Here is a 25,170-nt window from a genome sequence, read left to right as displayed (position 1 = left end):
CACTGCAGTCTACGGGCAGTACGGTACAGAACAGGAGGAGCTTAGCCGACTGATGTACTGATTCAGTAAAGCTTGGAATATATCCATTTAAACCCCTGCTCTATCTATGCTGAGTCAGTGATTTACAGCCTTCCCTCTTTACACGTGACAATTCGCTAATGCCATCGCTCGTCCCCATACATAATCATTGTTTGCTGGTAGCAGAGCGTGTTTAGGTGGCACGATCTGCTGCCGGCAAATGGTAATTTAGGTGACCGCATGAAAGATGCGATTATCCAATGCGTTTTCATCTGGGAATCGGCAGCACCTTTACACCGCCAGATAAAATCTAACGAGCTTTCCTTTAGTCATGCAAATTAGCTGCCAATCAATGATAGGACCGCTCACATGACTACAAAGCATAGAAGGAGAAGAATGTATAAATTACAAGTTTGCTGAATCCTTTCCCACAAAACTATATATCAGTCTGCTCAGCTCCTCCTGCTCTATAACAGGCAGCCTGCAGATTGCACTGCAGTTCCATGCTGACAGGTTCTAGTATGACACTTAAAAGGAATTTTCAATATGAATTCCTATCCACTATGAGGGTCATTTACTATCAGATATACCTGGTGCAAATTGAGGCCCAAAGGTTATTTACATAACAATCTGCGACTTTTTTCCCCACATACACCAGGTGGCATGGGTGGGGAAGGGGTCTCATTTAGGGGCCCTGTTTTAGGCATAGAAAATTGTCTAAATGTAAGCCAGCAAGGAAGCTGGCTTATATTTAGACCAGTGGTGGATGTGTCGAAGTTATGTACAGGCCGGCGCCTCTTCATAACTTCGGCAGATCCACAACATCGCAAAGGAGTTATTAAGACCGACGTATTAAACGCCAGTCTTAATCAATGACCCCCTTTGTTTTTTTATTCAAATTATTGAATTCTGGGCTGCACAATGATTTTTATTGGCTTCATATCAACCATTAGGATTTGTACACTGAAAAAAGTGTTCATGTAGGAAAGCAAATAATAAGTGTGTTCCCAGTGTAGTAGCTTATAAAGCAGTTCCCTATTATACACCTAAGGAAACAAATGGCCATTGCCTGCCTGCACACAGAATGTCTGCCTGTTTTGATATGTGGAATACAATAACTTGCCGGATGTTTTAAAGGGGTTTTCCGGGTTCAGAGCTGAACCCGGACATACCCTTATTTTAACCTAGGCAGCCCCCCCCTGAGGCTAGCATCGGAGCATCTCATGCCCTTTTGTTTATCATAACACACTGCCGGGCGGAAACTTCCGCCCTGCCGTGTGTTTGGTGACGTCACCGGCTCTGATAAACGGGCTTTAGCGCTGCCCTAGCCGTTTTACTGGCTAGGGCAGCGCTAAATCCTGCCCATCAGTGCCGGTGACGTCACCGGGCTTCCTGGCAGCCCCATGGAGAGCCCCGGTATGTCACTGGATCTCCAAAAAATGCCTTTGCCCTACGCAATTTAGCACAGGGCAAAGGAGAGCATTGGAGCATGGACTGCTCCGATGCTCAAGTCAGTGGGGCTGCCGGGGGGAAAATGGAGGTATGTCCGGGTTAGGCCTGAACACGGACACCCCCTTTAAAGCTGCAGAATGCTGTGTATGAACCTATGTGGAGCTGATTGCATGACAGAATGCTTGCTTTTCCACGTTCTGATATGAACCGTTCAGAATTTTATAAAAAAATTAGTGACTTTTTTTTACTTATATGGACAAAATAGAAAAAAAATCACTTTAGCATTTTTTTTTACAAAGCAATTTATTATTAAAGAACCAATGTGAAAGAGATAGAAAAAAACCGAGAACCATCATAATCATATCATAATATATGAGCACAGAATGCGGAGTAAAAGAAACCCAAGAAACAGTAACAAAGGAAACATAACAAAAATCCCAACAAAGTTTTCCCATAATACAAAAAGGACACGTGTGACTGCGAGCACTGTGCACCAGTTATATGCACGCAGGTCAGAAAACAAATAACATTTGATATATATTTATATTTAAAGAATGATGGGCTGAAGTGATTTAACAAGTTGCCCTAATTGATTCTGAAGGGTTCAGGAGGCAGTGCTGTTTCAGGCATTGGGATTGGTTTCCATCAGATGAATATCTGCTTCTACCATCTCTTTTACCAGTTCCTGCAATAAAAGAAATCAGTGTTAGCTAGTCTCAGTACAGGTGGCTAGCATACATGGAAACAGAACTAAAAGGGAATGGACCCATTATTTAAATCACGTTTTTATGTTTAACATATTTTTAAAGAATTTAATATACTTTTTAATTTTCTATGTCAATATTTAAAACAAAACCCATAAAATCCTGCAGTTTTCGCACTGGCCACTAAGCCTAATAATAGGCACCACTTTTTGGTCTGTATAGATCACTTTACTACATTTATCTGCTTATTTGTCATTCTAATCCTGCCTGTAATGATATCACCTCTGTGTATAGACAAGACCGTATCCACTATTCTCAGTAGATGATTGTCAGAGCTCATCTATTCTATCTTTGCACAATGACCTCTGCAGAGGGCACAGAGCATGACTAGAAAACTGTCCCATGGAAGTCACTGAGGTACCCTCTAGTCCATTGTCTCTAAGGATCATGGGGCTGCTGTAAAACAATCTTCCTAATGCTGCTAAGAACAACTCAGGCAAGATGGCCGCCCCCCTAATCATGTTCAGGAAATAAAATAAAAAAATCTGCCATCAGAAAAAAAAAAAGATTTAAAAAAGGGAGATGAGTCGCTATCTGGTTTAATCACAGATTCTGTATGCGGACGAGCGACGGCATTAGGGATTGTTCCTCCCTATACTGCTGAGGAGATTGCTGCATGTAATAGCAGCGTTCTTCTCTACTGATGCGATTGTCGGGAAGGAGCACTACCTTTCCTGTTAATCGAAATGCTGATCTGCAGGTCTAATACAGGCCTAAGGCCCCTTTCACACAAGCGTGTTTTCCGTGTGGGTGCAATGCGCGACGTGAACGCATAGCACCCACACTGAACATCAGTTCTTCGTTGCGTGAAAAACGCAGCATGTTCTATATTCTGCGTTTTTCACGCAGCCCTGGCCCCATAGAAGTGAATAGGGCTTCAGTGAAAAACGCATTGAATCCACAAGCAAGTGCGAATGCAATGCGTTTTTCACTGATGGTTGCTAAGAGATGTTGTTTGTAAAGCTTAAGTTTTTTATCACGCTCGTGAAAAACGCATTGCACCCGCGCAGAAAAAACTTAACTGAACGCAATCGCAGAAAAAACTGACTGAACTTGGTGTGAGTTTCACTAAACGTATCCAGAGCCAATCCGTCAACCACACAAAATAAGAGTGTCCCTTGTTCTTAACCCAACCCCAACCCTTCCTAATGGCCTGAAAATCACAACCCTTCTCAATACTTCCTATGATATTTAGAAGGAAAATGTTAATCACATCATGAAGAACTAATATTACTTTCATTATCGCCAGCAACTCACCAGCTCGATATACTGAGTCTCAGTGACCTGACAGACGCACCCGCCAGAGATCTGTTTTAGTCTATAGAGTCTGGTATGGCATCTATCGGGGACTTCACAGGAAGGTGACCGTTGTTATTAGACATCAGTGTACTCTACACAATAGCCCTCATTTACCAAATTGTTTTCCCGGAAATCTGGCTTTGCTGAACATACCAACTATTAAGAGCGCAGCTTTTACTTTTTAAGCGTTCTGGTTGTTATGGGCAACAAGGCTTGGGTTGTATAAAACGTGTATTGTGCAGTAAGAGTGGGGTCACATCACGTTTTATGCCTCAGTTTGACGCATAGAATTAGAACACAGCACACCACGTTCTTGTATCCTGCAGCGTCCAGTAAAATAAAATAAAATAAAATATATATATATATTTTTTTTTACAGTGGAACTCTATGGTGAACGGATGCCACCAGTCTGAGCGAGGCATCTGGTTAACTTATATGTTTTTTGTATATGTTAAATCTTGATGTGAACCCAGCCTAAGAAAAACAATGTATTTCTGAACTAAATACACAGTATATCACGGCAGGATGTGCTCTGAACCCTGTATGGCAGGGTTGCTCAAGGCATAAAAGACCAACTTCTGTATTGCATGCTTTAATCTGAATGGTGTGTACTGTACTGTTTACACGACCCGATAGTCGGGCAGTAGGGATTAGAGAACCCAAACTTTACAGTTTTGGGTTTGGATGATATAGGAATTCCGTTATAACAGAATATAATGGAATATAACAGAGTGCTATACGGAATGCAAAACGGGAGCCTTTAAGAGGCATTCTGTTTTGATCCGTCATAATAGAAGTATATGGACCGGCATAACGGATGCGTCTGGTTTCCGTTTTGCAGGACGGAAACCAAATTATTAAGAGGCAGATTCTTTTTAACGCCTTAGTGACCACCCATACGCCTTTTTATGGTAGTGACTAAGCCTTAGGCTGGGCTGCCACCTTTTCACGGCAGCGCTGTGCAGCGGGGAGGGGTGCTTGGCTCTCACATGAGATCTGTGCTCCTGCTTTAACAGCCAAGACCGGCAGGAGTGCCGATCCGAGCTGTTTGAACCCTTAAGTCCCGCGGGCAATGGAGCCCACCGCATGTAAGTGGTGACAGAGGTAGCGGACTCCCATTGTCTCCCATCGACACCCTGTAAATGTAATCACCGGGGTGCTGATGTGTGTATGGGCAGGCTGGGACGTGGTGTAGGCCCTAAGCCTGCCTTAAGTGTTGCCCAGCAGGCTGTGCCTCTCTGGCCAATGTCAGTATAGCATGGACATTAAAATGAAATGCACTATAGGGATAGTGCACTGTATTTTAGAAGCAATCAAAGCATTACCTGTTATAGTCCCCTTGTGGGACTATTAGGTGGTTAATAAAAGCAAAAACAAACAAACCATTGAATAAAAAAAATTCCAATTTAAAAATACACTTTTTTCTATTGAAAATAAGCTTTTCAATGAAAATAAATTGCAAAAATACAATCTCCCCCAAATATTTGGTATCACCGCAACCATAATGACCCTCACTAAACAAATATCATGTGAATTATCCATTATGTTAATGCTGTAAAAAAACAAAAAAACAACAATGCCATAATTGCTGATTTTTTAGTTGCCACCGAAAAAATGTAATAAGCGATTAAAAAGTGATATTTAATCCAAAGTGATACCAAGTCGTCCGTCAAAAATCAAGCCCTCACACAACTCCATAGAAAGAAAAAAAAAAAAGTTTGGGTATTGGCATGTGAAGATGCAAAAAAAGGGGGTTTAATGCACAAAAGTAGTAAAACGATATGTGTTTGGTATCGCTGTAATCATACCGACCAAGAGAATAAAGATATTATGTGATTTATAATGAAAAATGAACGCTGAAAAAATTATAACGTAAAATCTCAGTATTGGTGTTTTGTTCCCATCTCCCTCCCAGAAAGAGTTAAGAAAAGTTAATCAGAAAGTTATGTGTACCCCAAAATGGCACAATTAAAAACTACAACTTGTCCCACAAACTACAAGCCCTCATACAGCTACATAGACCGAAAAATAAAAAAGTTATAGCTCTTGGAAAGCAACAATGAAAAAAGGAAGAAAAATGCTTGGTCAGTAAGGCCCAAAACAGGTTGGTCACTAAGAGGTTAATAAATCAGGCACATCTGTGGAACTCTGTGCACCAGAAACTGAAATTCAACGCCAGTCACTAGACTTGAGCTCTAACTTGTTTCTAGCATTAGTTATATTGAATCCAGTGAAGCCGCGATAGGCCCAGCCCCTACTGCTAAGCCCCACTCCTTTTCTCGCCACTTTAGAAAAGTGCTGAATAGCTCAAAAAGTTGCAAATGATGATTTTTAAAGCCACAACAGTGATGTAAATCACATGATAAATGCCCCTCATAACACTCATATTGAGGACTGTGTTTCCTAGTGTACAGGGAGTGCAGAATTATTAGGCAAATGAGTATTTTGACCACATCATCCTCTTTATGCATGTTGTCTTACTCCAAGCTGTATAGGCTCGAAAGCCTACAACCAAATAAGCATATTAGGTGATGTGCATCTCTGTAATGAGAAGGGGTGTGGTCTAATGACATCAACACCCTATATCAGGTGTGCATAATTATTAGGCAACTTCCTTTCCTTTGGCAAAATGGGTCAAAAGAAGGACTTGACAGGCTCAGAAAAGTCAAAAATAGTGAGATATCTTGCAGAGGGATGCAGCACTCTTAAAATTGCAAAGCTTCTGAAGCGTGATCATCGAACAATCAAGCGTTTCATTCAAAATAGTCAAAAGGGTCGCAAGAAGCGTGTGGAAAAACCAAGGCGCAAAATAACTGCCCATGAACTGAGAAAAGTCAAGCGTGCAGCTGCCAAGATGCCACTTGCCACCAGTTTGGCCATATTTCAGAGCTGCAACATCACTGGAGTGCCCAAAAGCACAAGGTGTGCAATACTCAGAGACATGGCCAAGGTAAGAAAGGCTGAAAGACAACCACCACTGAACAAGACACACAAGCTGAAACGTCAAGACTGGGCCAAGAAATATCTCAAGACTGATTTTTCTAAGGTTTTATGGACTGATGAAATGAGAGTGAGTCTTGATGGGCCAGATGGATGGGCCCGTGGCTGGATTGGTAAAGGGCAGAGAGCTCCAGTCGGACTCAGACGCCAGCAAGGTGGAGGTGGAGTACTGGTTTGGGCTGGTATCATCAAAGATGAGCTTGTGGGGCCTTTTCGGGTTGAGGATGGAGTCAAGCTCAACTCCCAGTCCTACTGCCAGTTTCTGGAAGACACCTTCTTCAAGCAGTGGTACAGGAAGAAGTCTGCAAGGTAAGAAAAACATGATTTTCATGCAGGACAATGCTCCATCACACGCGTCCAAGTACTCCACAACGTGGCTGGCAAGAAAGGGTATAAAAGAAGAAAATCTAATGACATGGCCTCCTTGTTCACCTGATCTGAACCCCATTGAGAACCTGTGGTCCATCATCAAATGTGAGATTTACAAGGAGGGAAAACAGTACACCTCTCTGAACAGTGTCTGGGAGGCTGTGGTTGCTGCTGCACGCAATGTTGATGGTGAACAGATCAAAACACTGACAGAATCCATGGATGGCAGGCTTTTGAGTGTCCTTGCAAAGAAAGGTGGCTATATTGGTCACTGATTTGTTTTTGTTTTGTTTTTGAATGTCAGAAATGTATATTTGTGAATGTTGAGATGTTATATTGGTTTCACTGGTAAAAATAAATAATTGAAATGGGTATATATTTGTTTTTTGTTAAGTTGCCTAATAATTATGCACAGTAATAGTCACCTGCACACACAGATATCCCCCTAAAATAGCTAAAACTAAAAACAAACTAAAAACTACTTCCAAAAATATTCAGCTTTGATATTAATGAGTTTTTTGGGTTCATTGAGAACATGGTTGTTGTTCAATAATAAAATTAATCCTCAAAAATACAACTTGCCTAATAATTCTGCACTCCCTGTATAAGTCATTGCTTCTGATGTCACAGGATTTTCTGTGATTGAGGGGTGGGGGGGCTAAAACTTTTCCTGAGAAGAGAACAGATTTATGAAAATGGCCCATAGCACAACTTTAATTTTTTTCAACAGCAAAATAGGAAATGAAAGCTGTGCTGCGATTGGTTCCTATGAGCAGTAAAGTCAGTTTTTTCTTTTAGACAGCTTTAATTTCTGTGCATATTGTCGTGTGTTTCCACACCAAAATCCCCATGTGTTAGAGGGCCAAAATGTGTCGCCGAACACCCGATCTGCTGCCCAGAAACAGTGCAGCTGTATAGGGACGAGCAATCGCAAAAGCGACCCACCATTCTCTTACTGTGAAGGAGATTGCTGCATGTACAGCCAACTGTCGGTAAGGAAGCAATCGGCTGTACATTGCAGTGTGTTAACCTGCCTTAAGGCTCAACAGTGTAAATGTAAAAGTAATCAAGCAAAAATGAACAGTAAACAATAATCCTCCATTTTTTTTGTTCGGTGCACGTCATCTCTATTTGCTCTTGTACATTTCGCTAAAGAATCTTTAAAAGTAAAATTGAGTCTTTACTGTCAATATTAAAGCAAGATCATAATTAAGACAAGCTATACATATTTGGCTTCGTTGTGCAAGTCAGAATAAGATGATTCATTTTTGGGGTTAAAACAGTTGTTCAGATACATTACAAATTTGGAAAAAAGGTTCAGAAGGGTGTAATATAATAAATAAGTCAAATTCCCGATACAGACCAGCCCCCTACCCCCTATTCTGATGCTTTTCGGTCCCTAGCTGGCCTCTATCTTCCTGGTACTTATCAACACACCGGAAATGACAATCACTGGTCACAGTAGTGGCCCATCTCAGCCGTGAACCAGTGATAGGCTGAGTGGTCATTTCCTATGTATCTAGATGGACCAGGAAGTAGGGACCGGCAAGGCGCAGAAAGGAATTTTTAAGGTATCACACTGTGATGGTACACCATGCAAAACGTGTAATCACTGGACAACCTCATTAATATGTCTGACAAACTAAGGCCTCATGCACACGACCGTTGTTTGGGTCCGCATCCGAGCCGCCGTTTTGGCGGACCGCAAAAAACGGCACGGTCGTGTGCATGAGGCCTAACAGTAGAACTTAAAAATAATAATAACATCTATCTATACTATAAAAGATATTAAAGGGGTTGTCCGGGTTCAGAGCTTCACCCAGGCAGCCCCCCTGCTCCGATGCTCTCCTTTGCCCTGCGCTAAATTGCACAGGGCAAAGGCATTTTTTGGAGATCCGGTGACGTATCGGGCTCTCCATGCGGCTGCCAGGAAGCCTGGTGACGTCACTGGCACCGATGCCTGCCCTAGCCAGCAAAACGGCTAGGGCAGTGCTAAAGCCCGCCCATCAGAGCTGGCAACATCACCGAACACACTGCCGGGCAGAAGTTTCCGTCCGGCAGTGTGTTACTGAAAACAAAAGAGTCCATGTCCTGTGCGATTTAGCGCAGGGCAAGGGAGCGCATCGGAGCATGAGATGCTCCGATGCTAGCCTCAGGGGGGCTGCCTTGGTGTAAATAAGGGCATGTCAGGGTTCAGCTCTGAACCCGGACAACCCCTTTAACTCCAATTCAAAAAACTAGGAGAAAAAATAACTGGCTAGGGTAAATACAAAAAATATCTGCATAGAATGCAGAATTCCAAAAAGTTACAATTTGCTCTGGGCATCAAGGTATCAAAAAAGTTAAACTTATTGAAATGCATCAATAGAATACTTACATCAAATGTGACTTTTGTTGCCCATCCTAGCTTCTGCTTAGCCTTGCTGCAGTCTCCTTGTAGAAAGTCCTGTGGGAGCGAAGAAAAGTAACAAGATTCAGAAGCAGAAATGAAACGGCTGAATCACTTTCATACTATTACAGTATATCAGGTTTCAGAGTCCTGTATGGTGTAAGCATATCCAAACCTCAGACGTAAAGCAACAGTCATCCCTACAAGTTTAGATACCATAAAACTTGCAATGACAACACAGAAAGGTGAGTTTTCACTCTTATGGTCTTATACTGTACTGTAGTATTGTAGGGAAAGTCACGTGTTACTTGCGCTGCTAGTTTGGTTTCACACAAAGAATTTTGTTACATTTTCTGCGGGGTAAATTAAACTTTTTTTTTTTTTTTTACTGAAGTCTATATAAATATATCGATAAGTCTACATACACAGCATTTTGTTTTTGAGGGTCAGAAGCATCGGGCCTTTCATTAACCAGTCTTAGTTTAAAAAAATAAAAAAAATAAAGCAGCTGAAGTAAGATGCGCCATTAATAAATATGGGGCATCTTCTGACAGTTCTATGTACTATAAATTCTAATCTATCCCAGCTGCTGTGAGCGGGAGTAGATTTGAAGTATAATTTATTTCAGTTTCTTGTGTAAATTATAGCAAATCTAGTGGACCACAGCTGGCTCCACCTCTTTTCCTTCTCACTTTTTAAAATCCCAAATATGGCGTGCACCATAATATGGGACCTTAAGCTGCAAATTTGTCATAAATACTATCTGCCCCACTATGATGTTTTTTTCTTGCATTTTGTCTATACTACAGAACATAAAAAAAGTTGCATACAAAATGTAAAAAAATAAAATGCCACTAAAAACACTTGGAAATCCTTAAAAATGTATGGTGATTTACATGCATTTTTAAATGGCAGAAAATAAAGTCTATATGAAAGAGACCTAAGAGAATGATGCAGCCGAAAATGAACCACTACATAGGTGTAAGCGGGACTGCCTTTTTAAAGGGGTTGTATCAGCTAATAATATTGATAATGTATCCTCAGAATAGGTCATAAATATCAGATCAGCAAGGGTCTATCCCAGCAACCCAACTGATCAGCTGTTTGAAGAGACTGCGGCGCTAGTATGAGCCCCGCGTCTTCTTCACTGTTTAACAGCATGTCTTCAAATCTGTAGTGGCAGTACAATGTAAATACAACTGCTCGTCCCATTCACTTGAATGGAATGAGCAGTTGTAATTACGGTGCATTGCTACTACAAGGGAGCCTGCACTCGGTTAAACTTTGAAGAGAATGCAGTGTTAGCATGAGCGCTGCAACCCCTTCAAACATCTGATTAGCAGGGGTGCTGGGAGTTAGACAATCATTAATCTGATCTTGATGACCTATCCTCAGGATAGGTCATCAATATCATTACAGCACACGACTCCTTTAAGAAACCTGGGTCCTATGTTGGATTGGAGTGCCTTGGGTACAGCTTCATAAGGAGCATGAACACGTGCAGTTCCATTTTATGTGCATCATAAATGTTGGTACCATTGCACATGCAGTACATTTCACCAGATTGTTCAGGACAGCACAGTAGGTCCGCAGTTAGCACTGTTGTCTGGCAGCACTAGGTTCCTGACTAAGCGCAACATCTACATGGACTTTACATGTTCTCCCCAATGTTTGCATAGGTTTTCTCCAAGTACTCTGGTTTCCTCCTACACTCCAAAAGCACATTGATAGTTTTTTTGGGAATTTAGATTGTTAGCCTCAATAATGACAGGTACTGATGTGAGTGATAACTGCAGGATATGGTGGTGCTATATGAGTCAATAAAATGATCATAGGTGATTTGTGTTACTGCTCTGAGGCACAGTCATGTGGCTAGGAAAACCCACCTACTGACTGATTGTCCTAGGCATGACAGTTTAGTACAACCTGACTTCAGTGAATGTCTTGGCCACACTGATGCACATTTCTATGGAATCAAATGTCATGTGGCAATCAGCGAAGTTCAGATGCTATGAAGCAGTGAGCGTTCATTTAAACCTAACCCAAAGAAAATAAGGCAATCCTCTAAACACGCTTTCTGTTTATTAGGAGGTCACAATCCTGTCCACAGCCTACTAGGCTCCAATGATATCTTCTAAATAAGCCACTGAATATACTATTGTGGATATTATGTAAGGAAAAAATTATATTAGGCCACTATAAATATAGGCACAAAGATAGAAGGTGCGAAAAATAAAGCATCTGCCTACTAGACTGTATGTACTGACACATTTTGATTTCTAGAAAAAATAATATAAGAAAAGTAGGGAGGATGAAGAGAAGAACTCATGATTGCTACATGCTTACTAAACATTACATACACAGGCATAATACATACAAAACAGCAGCTTAAACCACCACACACTAAACGAGAAGGAGAGCCTCGTTATTAAGCAGAGTGTGAATTCTGCTAAATATCTTTTTAACAATCGGATTATCATCGCTGAAGCAATTAGCTTTTTCAACAAACTAATCCACATCTCTATAATGAAAAGCAGTTTACAGGACCTAAGTAGCTACAATTTGTCCAAAACAATGAAATCAATCTAAACCCTGAGGCCGCAGAAAGTCTTTTCAGGGACAGTGTTCATTTTAGGGTGAAAGGTAATGTCAGGGCTAGGCTCCTGGAACTGATTACTCAATAGCCTCGACCATCCCAACCACAAATCTCTATGTGCCACTGCTGAAAACCCCAAAGATACAAACATATCCCCTCCCTCAGCATAAATGAAATTACTTGGGTTACAGTTCATGGTCTACATTTATGTGAAGAGCCGACAGATAAATTTGTTCAGATTTCTAGTTTTTCTCTGCCTAAACCACACTTGGGAAAAACAGCAGAGGAGCACTAGAAAGCCCAATGGTCAGGTTACTGAATCAACTGGTTCAAATTATTGTCTTGCTTTGTTTAAAACAGAAGTAAATCACAAAACAAACACAATAACAAATGAAATGCCCGACCTTAAATAAAGAACATCTGCTCAAGGCAAAAAGTTGAAACGGCTAAAACTACAGAGATTTTTACTAGTGTCAGAAGGTTGCGTTATCTATTCTTTTTTAGTGCAACCTGCCCTGATTCCTATTTTCCAGCACTTATACAAGTTAGGCATTTATAAATTATCTCATGCTCATTAAAATATGTAAATTCAAAATGTATATATGGCACATTGATGATTTCTTTTTGCATATTTAGTTGCAGAGTGCTACTGAAATCATTATTAATGCAGAACTCTGCACAGTGAAGGATTGCTTATTACTGCAGCATTGTCACCAGTAGCATATGCAGAAATAATGCACCTTTTTTTTACATTAAACTTTTAATTCAAGTTGAAAACCAAAGAAGCATGCAGCAGGACACTAGCAATAAATAATATATCATAACCTTACCTACTGTTAATAATATACTTGGTCTAAACTAGTGTCTAAAACAATCTGCTAGATGATTAAGATTTGTATCTTTGGGGTTTTCAGCGGTGGCACATAGAGATTTGTGGCCGAGATGGTCCAGGCTGTTGAGTAATCAGTTCCAGGAGCCTAGCCCTGACATTACCTTTCACCCTAAAATAAACGCTGTCCCTGAAAAGACTTTCTGCAGCCTCAGGGTTTAGATTGATTTCATTGTTTAGGACAAATTGTAGCTACTTAAGGCCTGTAAAATGTTCATTACAGAGACATGGATTAGCCTGCAGACGTGTGGATGCTTCTACAGACAGCCCGTAGATACTTTAGAACCTGACTATATTTTACATAATTTTGCACATTAAAGAACCATTTTCACACGGCGATAACCTCTCAAACAATCATTTACAATCATTTCCCAGTGAAAACATGTCTGGCAAGCAAACGACATGCAATAATCTGATCATGAGTCATTAATTGCAGCTCCTATGCCGACCATGATTGATTAGCAGCACATTGCATCTCGCTTGCAATGGAAACTTATGCGATGGGAGATAATAAACGATCGCAAGAACGATCATATGTACAAAACCCCCAACTATTATTGTCACATATCAATGCAAGCAAACAAGCACCGATTAACTTGCTATACTGTTGAATGCCGCTTGTTACAGGCAATTTATCTGGGTATATGGACCCTGAGCATTTGATAACTAGTGTAGTAACTGCATTGTGCCTATACACATTCGAGTAACATCAGACAAATTCACCATTTTGGGTAGAACCAGACAAACATCTAAGGCAGGGATGCTCAACCTGTGGCCTACCAGCTGTTGCAAAACTACAACTCCCAGCATGCCCTAATAGCTGTAGGCTGTCCAGGCATGCTGGGAGTTGTAGTTTTGCAACAGCAGGAGGGCCGCAGGTTGGGCATCCCTGATCGAAGGTGTACGGGGTAACAGCAGATAGGGAAAAGAAGGATCAGGCAGTTAGTGTTCAACATGCCAGAACATTTGTTTCCATGACAGAAAAGGCACTAAAACAGGTTTCTGGCAGCATCTAATTCCCCTCTCCTCATTAGGAACACAGACATGCTCGGCTGAGACAAGTGTGCATGTGATTGGGCGAGGGGGGCGTCACAAGTAACGGTTGTCGGCCGAAAGCTATCTAAGGTGTATAGCCACATCAGGGATAGACCAGACGCTAGCAAGTTGCTATAGCACTGAGATATTCGAATTATGTAAGGGCCTTTTATATTTTCCATGTATACGGTGTTTACATGTTTTTTTACATGAAAGCTTATATTTTGATCAGCCCACAATGGCCATGTAAGTGTGTGAAGTACTTTACTGCTGGGGCAGCCACATCATCGCTTGAGCAAGGCAAATACCGATCAGCAGTGGACGACCAGACTGGCCACTCTGGAGAGGCAAGGGATTTAAAAGGTGAGTATGGTCTTTTTTTCTGGTTATTGCCTATGCAGCTGCCAGAAAGCCCCTCTAAACCTGCCATGAAAGTATCACTCGGTCCTGTTAAGCAATAAACTATCAACTTATTAATAATAAAATCAATTTGCAACAGTAAAGAATATGCTTACACTCTCCTACGCTGAAGACAAAGGGACATATTGTGTAGTGCTGTGACAGCATTTCAAAAACGAGTGAAAAATGTGAAGCATTTAAATGTAAATACCCCGTTTCCTGAGCACTGCTTCGGGGTGTGAGCACTGCATTTACTCTGCCTATTTAGGTGAAAGATATGGTCTGAAAATGTATTTGGGCTAATTCAATCATTGTAATTGATATTTTCAAAGTATTACGACCGCAAATAAAACCAGCCAGGTTAACAAGCTCAGATTCTAGATAGTTAATCCATGCTGGAAAACCTTGACTGCAATAATAAATTGTAACGATCTCTCAATTTCATGTCATAAATACGCAAACTCACAATCTTCGTGCTTTTTTTTTTATCCACTGAAATGTTCCTTCTAATTCCCCAAGCATAGTCCTCTGGAGAAACTGTGATTAGAAACAGCTATACCAGCCATAGACGGACATACCAGTCCTCTCATTTCCTTATCAGTTAGATTGGCTGCTTTTACCAACTGTTCATAAAGGCTGCATTTATCACAGAATCAACACAGACGCTTATAATAGTAACTTGCATGAATATCATTCACAACTAGACATGTAAATGTTTCTGGAGGGGCTCAGAGATAATTTCAAGACTTATTATTTTCCATTAAAGCATGGTTAGCTCCCAGAAAAGAAGGTCTGCTATCCAATGTCTACTAATGGCAGTGGCATAACTAAAAATGACTGGGCCCCACAGCAAATTTTTGATTGGGCCCCCATCCCTCCAGAAACCTGGAAACCCCCTCATCCCGTGCAACCCCCACTTCTGTGGCTAGTCAAGATCACCCTCTCAGACTAGGCCCGTCAGCAGCTTCATCCTTTTCCTACAGTGTCACTGTATATACCGTCATTGTATAACATTGTTGAGGGGGCCCTGACAGTAAAATCTTCATCCTGGGTGGGCCCCTTCTGAGTTTGGGCCACAAAGCAGCCGCTTCCCCTATAGCTACGTCCATGCCTAATGGGAGAATCAAGAAAATGCTCAATCCTCTCTTCATGTAGAGCTAAGTGGCAACACTTGGGCTACAACTTATCTTCATTTTTCTACTCAAGGTTAACACTTTCAGCTCACCTACAAACGCACATTTATAATGAAGATAGCTGTCTAAAGAATAAATGTTATCTTCCCTAATACCCCAATAAGCTATGACCAGCATACCACTGACTGAAGAAGAGATCCCAAAGCTGGAGAGATAACGGTTGGTCAAAAGGGTTTGACAGACCTGGATTTAAAAGGGAACATGTCCTCTGAAAAATCACCTATTGTGGATATCACATTTTTATGTTAAACATGTTTTTTTACAATTGTTAGTGATTTTTTTTAAAATTTTCCATGTCACTATCTATACTTTAAAAAAATATATAATCCTGCAATTTTCACACTGGCCACTGAGCCTAATATTAGGTCATAATTTCCCGTTCTGTACAGGTAGCTATTATCATTATCACCAGGGAGGTGCAGGCCACAAAAGGAGTGAAGTTTGGTTGCTACAAGAGCAATGGTGATGCCTTAATTGCACTAAAAGCATAATTTCCATATTAAGAAAAAGTATCATAAATTAGAAACTGAGCCTTGGATCGACAAAAGAAAAACAGCACTTCAATCAGGTGAACCACAGCTATAGGGTAGATTTCTGAACACTGGTCTAAAGGTAAACTGGCTTAGCTGCCCAAAGCAACCAGACTCCACCTTTCATTTTTTGGGCTCCGTTGAAAAATAAAAGGTGGAATGTGATTGGTTGCTCTGGGGAACTAAGCCAATTTTCCTCTACACTAGTTTTGATAAATCAACCCTTATGTGTCTATACAAACAGTTGGATAGGACGGTCACTGGTGACAGGTTCCCTTCAAAGGGGTTCTCTATAAATTAATAAAATGAAAATAATTAAATAATACTTTATTATAAATATATTCCCAAATACCTTTCATTAGTTAGAATGGCTCGTTCCATCTAAGGAGCAATTATTGGAAGAAATAAAATGGTGCAATCCTTTTAGTACACACAGAAACTGTCCTAATCACACAGCAGGTCAAGTTACTTCACAACACTGAGCTGAAGAGCTGCCTCATCCTCCTCTCTGCTCCTTCTATCAGGGGTTATGGTCCTGAATACAGCTGATAAGATCTTCAGCTGAATCTCTGTTGGAATGGAGTTCATAAGAAGTAAAAGATGAGGTGAGGATGTGGCTAATGAGCAGCAGCACATGAATGCAGTCTCCATTACCACACCCCCACATTCTGTCCTGTCCCTCCTCTCTGTACCTCATGAGCTCCATTTCTACAGAGATTCAGATGAAGATCTTATCAGCTGTATTTATGATCATAATCCCTGACAATTACAGCAGAGAGGAGGATGAGGCAGCTGTTTAGCTCAGTGTTGTGAAGTAACTTGTCCTGCTATGTGATTAGGACTGGTTTTGTGTGCACTAATAGGATGGCGGCCATTTTATTTTCCCTGATGATTGCTCCCCAGACAAAATGAGCCATGACTAACGAAAGGTAATTGGGAATATATTTATAATAAAGTAATATTTAAGTAGTTTCAGTTTCTTAATTACTGGAGAACCCCTTTAAAGAGAAAGCTTTGCACTCCACAGGCATCATGTTATAGTTCAGGAGGAGCTGAGCAGATTGATATATTTAGATTCAGTAAGACATGTAATTTATACATTTGTTTCTGCTCTGACTTCAGTTGTACATGGCAGAGGTGTTATCAGTGATTGATAGCATTCTCTGTGTAAGAGTGTATACAGAGATAGCTGTCAGTCACTGATAGTTGTACATGGGGAGGTGATATCAGTGATTGATAGCATTCCCTGTGTAAGTGTGTATACACAGATAGCTGTCACTGATAGTTGTACACGGGGGAGGTGTTATCAGCGATTGATAATAGTCTCTGTAAGTGTGCATATAGAGATAGCTGTCATGCACTGATAGCTGTACATGGGGGAGATGTTATCTGTGATTGATAGCCCTGTGTAAGTGTGTATACATACATAGCTGTCAGTCACTGATGGCTGTACATTGGGAAGGTGTTATCAGTGATTGATGGCATTCTCTGTGTAACTGTGTATACAGAGATAGCTGTCAGTCACTGATAGCTGTACAGAGTGAGGTGATATCAGTAATAATAGCATTCTCTGTGTAAGTGTGTATATAGAAATAGCTGTCAGTCAATGATAGCTGTATATGGGGGAGGTGTTATCAGTGATTGATAGCATTCTCTTAGTAAGTCTGTATACGGAGATACTGTCACGATCAGTGGGGGGGGACTCCACACTGAACACAGGAGAGAAGGGGAACAGCAATTGAGGAAAACTTAATGGCCAGCAATTCCATATTACCTACGTCATAATTTCTTTCAGCAGGAGTTTTTTTTTTTTTTAAGAAAAAAGCACATGAGCGCCATTTACTTGTGACAAAACTGCTCCCACCCCTACCTCGGATGCGTCAACCTCTACAATGAATGGCTGAGACACGTCCAGTTGCACCAGAATAGGGGCTGAAGCAAACCATTCCTTCACAGTAGAAAAGGCTTGTAATGCCGCCTCAGACCAAACAGATAAATCAACCCCCTTCCTAGTCATGTCTGTTAAAGGTTTAACCACTGTTGAATAGTTCAAGATGAATTTACAGTAGTAGTTGGTGAATCCCAAAAAACGCTTAAGTGCTTTCAGATTTTCGGGTCGATCCCCGTCCAACACCACACAGACTTTCTCAGTATCCATACGAAAACCTGAGGATGAGAGCAGGTAACCCAGGAATTGCACTTCTTGAACAGCAAAAACACATTTTTCCATCTTCGCATACAATTTATTCTGTCTTAGGATCTGAAACACCTGTCTCACATGATGCTGATGAGTCTCAATGTCTGGAGAATAAATTAGCATGTCATCCAGATATACAACAACAAATCTCCCCACCAGATGATGAAAGATGTCATTGCTAAAGTGTTGAAAAACCGCTGGAGCATTGGTTAACCCAAAAGGCATGACCAGATTCTCAAAATTACACTCAGGGGTATATAAGGTCGTCTTCCATTCGTCCCCCTCTTTGATCCTTAGCAAATGATATGCCCCCCTTAGATTCAATTCAAAAGATACACCATGGCACCGACAATTTGATTAAACAAATCCGGAATTAAAGGAAGGGGGTAAGGATCACGGACAGAAATACGGTTGAGCTCACGGGAGTCCAATCATGGTCTAAGGGTACCATCTTTTTTTTACAAAGAAAAACCCAGCAGCCACTGGGGATTTAGATGGTCTGATATGACCCTTTGACAAGGTGACATACTCTCGAATAGCCTTTCTTTCGGGCTCCGAAAGACTATACAACCGAGATTTGGGCAGTTTAGCTTTAGGAATAAGATTGACGGGACAATCATACTCCCTATGTGGGGGTAACCCCTGGTTACCACTCTCAAAAAACATCAGGAAATTTGGAAATGAACAAGCGTACAGTTTTAGTGGTGACTACAGAGAAAGATGCATTAAGACAGTTGTCCATGCAAAAATCACTCCAATCGTTACCAGTCAGTCAATGGTAGGGGTATGTTTGCTTAACCATGGCAAGCCCAAAACCATTGGAGCAGGCAGACCCTCCAACACATAACATGAGACAGATTACTGATGGAAATCACTCTTAAATGGATGTAAGTTACCACCTGCGACAGGCATTTTTGGGTAAGAGGTGCAGAATCAATTGCAAAGACAGAAATGTTTTTAGCTAGTGCACTAGCAGTCAACCCATGAATACGAACAAACTGTCCATCGTCAGGTTAACCCCAGCCCCACTGTCGATCATAGCTGTTTCCAATGACTCAGGTTTTTCATGAAAGGCCAACGTGTCCTGCAGCCTCTCAGATAGACCATGACAGAACTGGCTACGGAGAGCAGGGTCATTCCACTCCATATCCGTAGCCCATCTCCTAAATTGAGAGCAATAGATTGCTGCGGAGCGCTCTACCTGCTGTAAACAATGTAACTTAGTCTCAGCCTGAGAGATCTGATCCGGGTCATCATAAATAAGACACAAGGCTCTAAAAATAATCTACCGACTGGAGGGACGGTGATCCGGTCGGCAGAGAAAAAGCCCAAGACTGTGCATCATCCTTAAGCAAAAAAATTATCATACCCACACGTTGACACTCGTCCTCAAAAGAGTATGGACGCAGCTTAAAGTACAACTTACACGATTCCTTGAACCGAATGAAACTGTCACTACCCCCAGAAAATCTGTCCAGGAGGGCAACCTTAGGTTCAGGGCAGGCCTGGAACCCACCATTGGAACCAGCTGTCTGTGGTCTCTCCAATGACAGTCCCTGCAGCTGTTCGACCAGTGCAGACATAGGACCCATAGCTGCACTGACCCGAACGAAATGGTAGTTTTTATGGCGGCAGATAATGTCACGATCAGTCCTGGAATAAGGTTAGGACCAGAGACAATCCATTCCTCCCCAGATGGACGAATGGAAGTATCTGTCTCAGGCCCAGATACAACAACAGGGAATATAACAAACACAAACAAACGCAACATTTAACTTCTGTAGATATTGGCAAACAGGAACACCAGAGACGACCTCACATCAGCTCAGCCAAACCCAAATTAAGTTATCTACCGCATAGACAGAAGGGTGGGGTCAGACTATAAAAAGTAGAAGTGATGACCACTGAGCAACAGCTGAGAAAAGGGAAGTTGTCATTAACCCTATCAACACTGAATCAAGAGTAATCAAAGAGGCTGTTAGATTCCTCCACGCTCAGCCAGTCTCCCCTGATCTCCTGACACCAGTCACCTGAGGGACTGTGAAAGATAGCTGTCAGTTGCTGATAGCTGTACATGGGGGCTGTGTTAAGTTCAGAAAGAGCAGTGATATAAATGCATACATTAGAAGTTTTATTGAACCTTTTACCACAAAACTATACATCAATCTGCCCAGCTCCTCCTGCTCTATAAAATGGTGCATTCAGATTGCAATAAATTTCATGGTGACAGGTCATCTTTAAATTCAACAAATCTAAATATATTCACTGTATTGACCATGTTTTCAAGGGATGTCTATTTTTATTCTTAAGCTGGCCATATACAGGCAGCATGAAGACTATGTGCTCCGCTGCCCCGGCCACAAACTTTTGAGGGAAGAGGGCCCAAGCTGAACTCCTGCACCACGGCCCATGAGCCTTTAGCTACGCCCCTGCTTAACATGTTGAAATGCGCATAAAGTTTCAGCAAGTCTTCAAATATTTTATTTCACTTTTTTTGTACTGCTGAAGTTATTTTAAGTTTTCTTTGTTTATATACAGTACATAGTTGGTTTGAAGCTTCTTCTTCTTACTCCTGGAAACATCCAGTTCAGACCCACTGTCAGTCATATGACTCAACAGAACAAATCTAACCATGTTAGTCACCCATGTCCCACAATGCACTGCTCCCTGGTACCAAAAAAAAAAGCTAAATTTTGTACTTTACTCCAGACTGGATAAAGGAATAAAATTGGGCACTTAGGGGGAGATCTATTAAGTCTGGTGCTTTCTGCACTGGTTATAATATCCCTTGCACTGCCATAGGATTCACACCTCATCATAAATTAGGCGCATCTTCTGGTAGTCCGTGCGCCTAAACAGAAATCTAGGATAGCTCAGGGCTGCCGATGATTTCTGGCTTCATTTGCAACAGAAAAATAACTGGTGTAAATGAAGATAAATTTGTCTTGGCTGTAGGCCACACCCCTTTCCCACCCTTGCCATGTCCCTTTTTTGAAAACTAAAAAGAGGCACTTCAACTTTTTTTTAAGAGTATTTAAAAAGTCACAAACTCACAGCTTGAGACTTTTTAAAGCCACTTTTTTGAAGCAAGGGAGACGATAAATTTCCCCCTTAGACATTAACTACGAAACTATTTATTTCTTTCAGTAGGAAATAAAGGTTTGCTGAAAAATATCAGTCTCAAAACCCACAATACATCTGGGGACAACAAAGTTATAAGCAAGAAAAATTCATCCCGTCCAATCTTTGCTTCCCATCTATAGATTTAATGATCCTTAGCACCACAGAAAAAATTTAAGAAAAATGGATGAATGAAAAATGGTTTGAAACAGAACAAAATACAGTTTTTAATACAGTTTTTAAATTTTCTTTTGTTTTAAATGGATTGTCTGAGTTATTTAAATGGCCTTTAATAACTGTAAATGGCCTTTAATAACAAATGAATGGATACCCATTTTCTCTCCTGCTTCTTCCAGCATCCATACACTGCTGACCACATCTTCCTGGCTGCAGCGGTGACGTTCCATGCACACCGGTCACAGCTGCAGACAATCACTGACGCCAGTGATTGGCTGCAGAGGTTACCTGTGTGCACAGGACATTACTGCCGGGCCAGGAAAACAGAGATGCTGGGAGCACCAGAGCTCAATGCAGGAAGAAGCAGAGGAGAAAACGGGGGTTTACCCATTCAATTGTATTTTAGGCCTTTTACAGGGGTTCCTGAGTTTTTATATATCTCAGACAACCCCTTCAAGCTAGGTGGATCAATAAGTCATATTTATCCCAAAAATCAATCCTCTAATTCTCCCATGCATAGTGATTTTAAACATTGTATGACATCACTACAGCGCCAAAAGCAAAAATCCAATCTTAGCATTCTATGGACCCCCTCCCTTAGCTTTAGACTATGGTCTCTGAACATGGATAATAATCATCCAAAAGTAGACAGGGCTGAGGCAGAACAGACTAAGACTGGTGGCAGAGATTAAAAAGGAATTTTTTTATAGGGTAAGATACAATCTGAGTGACAGGACCATATTCACACCTGAGCAACGTTCAAAAATGCATTTGTGTCCTATAGAATGCCTAAAATTGTTGCATGTGGGTTAAGAAAGCTGTGCAGATTTTTTTGGGGAGAGTACTATTAATGTTTATTCACATTTTATTCATTTTTACTTATTTACAATTAATACTTTTTTAAATTTATTATTCTATGATTGGATTCTCTTCCACTAAGATAATCTGGATGCATTCGCCTCTCCTATCAAAAGAGACAAACAAATAGGCTGGCTTTATTGCTTATAGCAACCAATTAAAGCTCAGCTTTAATTTTCTAAATGTTTCTGGGAAAAATGAAAGCTCTGATTGGGTTTTATGAGTAATAGCCCTGTAACATGGACCGATGGTGCAGCTAGTTATCGGGGCAAAGCGTTAGTTTCCAAATTGTGCCTGAACGTTAGAGGAGATGAGAGCGGCATGCATAGTCTGTATAGGGACTAGCAATTACTGTGATTACTCATCCCCATAGAAAATCACTGCTTCTGGGTGACAGATCCCTGTTTACACAGGGAGGTATGCTGCACAGAAACAAAGATTTTTGATGTGTCTTCACCAGGTGATTGCTGGCATCTTTCCACAGGCCAAATTATTATTCTACAAATACTCATCCACAAAAATTGGCCTGATCAATGGTCCATGTGAAAAGATCCTTAGGCTATCTGCACATGGGTGCGTGCAGACTTGCAAAAATTCTACAAGAATTTTCATGCGGATTTCTGTGCATTTACACACCAAATCTTAATCAAAATGTGCTTGGGTTGCCTGCGGATTTTGATGCAGATTTGATACGATTTTGCCACAGATCTCAGCCTTGCATTCCAAAGGGTATTAACTGCACACACATAAAAAATCTCACTAACAATTGGCATGCTGCAGATTTCAAAATCTGCATGGCAGGTCAATTTCTGCATGGAAGAGAAAAGCAAAGTGTACACGAGATCTGTCTAATACACGGTTACTGTGCTGGTACTGTATGTCACTGTTTTTTTTTCGCATGAGAATCCACGCGGAAAAAACACCTGTAATCCGCAACATGTGCAGGTAGCCTTAGGAAGGTCATTTTTTTAAGTCTATAATGCGCAGGAAGGAAAATTTGTACACTGCTGTCTTAGATTGTTTCGGTTTACAGGAAGCTCTTATCAGTACGCGTTATAATGGAGGTTATTGGCTATTGTGTTTTACGTTTATGGGACCTTTACATTAAATCTCAGCAGTCAGTAGAGAACATTAGTAATCTAACAATTCAGCGGATGGGGAATTTTACAACGCAAAGTCTGGGAAATGACATTGTTTGGGTGACAAGCCACACATTTGTAAGAAACAGAAAAGAGAATTTGTGTTTTTATTTTAAAGTTGAAGAAAAAAATAATTTTATTTATTCCTTAAATATTGAGGTTTTGTGAGATGGTCTTATTTCCCAACACACAGTGAAAAATGAAGGTAATCCATTATTTATCCTCATCTAGCCATGTTGGCCCACACTAAGGGTCCAGTCACACATCCGTGTGTGTTTTGCGGATCCATGGATCTGTAAAACACAGACACCGGCAATGTGCGTTCCACATTTTGCAGACCTCACATCGCCGGCACTAACAGAATATGCCTATTCTTGTCCACAATTGCGGACAAGAATAGGGCATGTTATAATTTTTTTTTTCGGGAATGGAAATGAGGACCCGGAAGTGCGGGTCCGCACATCGTGCGGCCCTATAGAAATGAATGGGTCCGCAATTCCGTTCCGCAAAATGCGGAGCGGAATTGCGGATGCGTGAATGGAGCCTTACTAATACTGTCTAAAGGTCTGTGCCAGACTTATCACAGTGGCTGATGCTAGATGATAAATCTGCCGCTCACATAGACTACATAGTGTAAATTTATACCACCTATTTGACTTGGCATACAACAAAAAAGTGACACAATTATGGAGGCCCTTTTTTATTTTATTTTTTGCACACGGCACCACAGTTAAGCCCCCCCCCCCCCCGTCTTTCTCCACAAAGCCAATGCCCTTTTCACTAAGCTATGCCTCACACATAAAAAGGGTAAAAAAGTGTCTAAAACAGGTTAGTAAATCTGGTACGCAGTACGCATGCCTGAATTCTGGTGCAGTAAATCTTCCCAATAATCCTATATCCTCTGCCACTTATTTAGGTTCAAATGACTTAAGCCAAATGAAATCTTGGTGGTCGCAATGTGATTCCCCTGCAGGAATTCTGTTACTGTCACATGTCAGTTGTAGAGATGTTACATTGACTGCAGGTCACTTGCAGCTAACCAAACATAACCTACATTGTAAAAAATAATTCACCCTGTCAACAAAGAAAGCCACTAGGCAATGCGCTTAAAAGAGATATTCCCAACTCAAACATCAGATGTAATTTGATCACCTTTCAATAGTTATTCAAACCAGTAATTACAATGAATTTTGAAAAATGCACCTTTTTCTTGGCATCCTCTTATCTATTTCTGAATGTTAATCCTTGGAGCCTAAACCTGTACAATCTATCCCTGCACCGATCGGACAGTTCAGCTGATCCAAACACGCCTTTGGTGCTACTTTATTGCCAATAGACAAAGCACTGTACATCGCTGGTGTCTGTGCATGCATAATCCTTCTCTAATCTGGCCCTGTCCACCTGGCAGATATTCTCTGCACATTTGCAGAAGCTTCTTGCCTTGTCAGTTTAAGGCTTTTTTCACACATGCCTAGAGCAAATCTGACCGGTTTAAAAAAAAAAAAAAAAAAAAAAAAAAAAAAAAGCTACTTTCACATCCGCAACATTGCGATCCGCAGCCAGTTCCAGCAGAGAATGTCCAGAATCAATGGGACCAAAAACCGCTGCGTGCAGTGGTTTCTGTCTGGCCAATTCTCAGCATTTTTGCTGGATTGCGGCAGAAATTCAGCTGGAAGTTAATGGGTGGCGGCAGGCATTCCGGTTGAATCTGACAATTTCGGAAGGCTGTTGCAGGTGTGAAACTAA

General features: G+C 41.1%; 1 protein-coding gene across 3 annotated transcripts in view; it reads right to left on the bottom strand.

The window, feature by feature from the left end:
• Positions 1 to 1,760: 1,760 nt before the first annotated feature.
• The window catches only part of GMDS (GDP-mannose 4,6-dehydratase), a 481,024-nt gene continuing 457,614 nt past the window's right edge, over positions 1,761 to 25,170 (bottom strand). For all 3 annotated transcript variants that reach the window (XM_044293287.1, XM_044293288.1, XM_044293286.1), the window contains 2 exons: positions 9,280 to 9,348; positions 1,761 to 2,155 (listed from right to left, as the gene is read on the bottom strand). In XM_044293287.1, coding sequence (XP_044149222.1) covers positions 2,093 to 2,155; positions 9,280 to 9,348 — 132 coding nt within the window. In that variant the 3' untranslated portion in view covers positions 1,761 to 2,092. The remainder of the gene's footprint in view (positions 2,156 to 9,279; positions 9,349 to 25,170) is intronic.

Source organism: Bufo gargarizans, chromosome 5 (genome assembly GCF_014858855.1).
Source record: "Bufo gargarizans isolate SCDJY-AF-19 chromosome 5, ASM1485885v1, whole genome shotgun sequence".
Classification (NCBI taxonomy): domain Eukaryota; kingdom Metazoa; phylum Chordata; class Amphibia; order Anura; family Bufonidae; genus Bufo; species Bufo gargarizans.
Note: the sequence above shows the minus strand (reverse complement) of the source record. Positions and strands in the feature narration are given on the sequence as shown.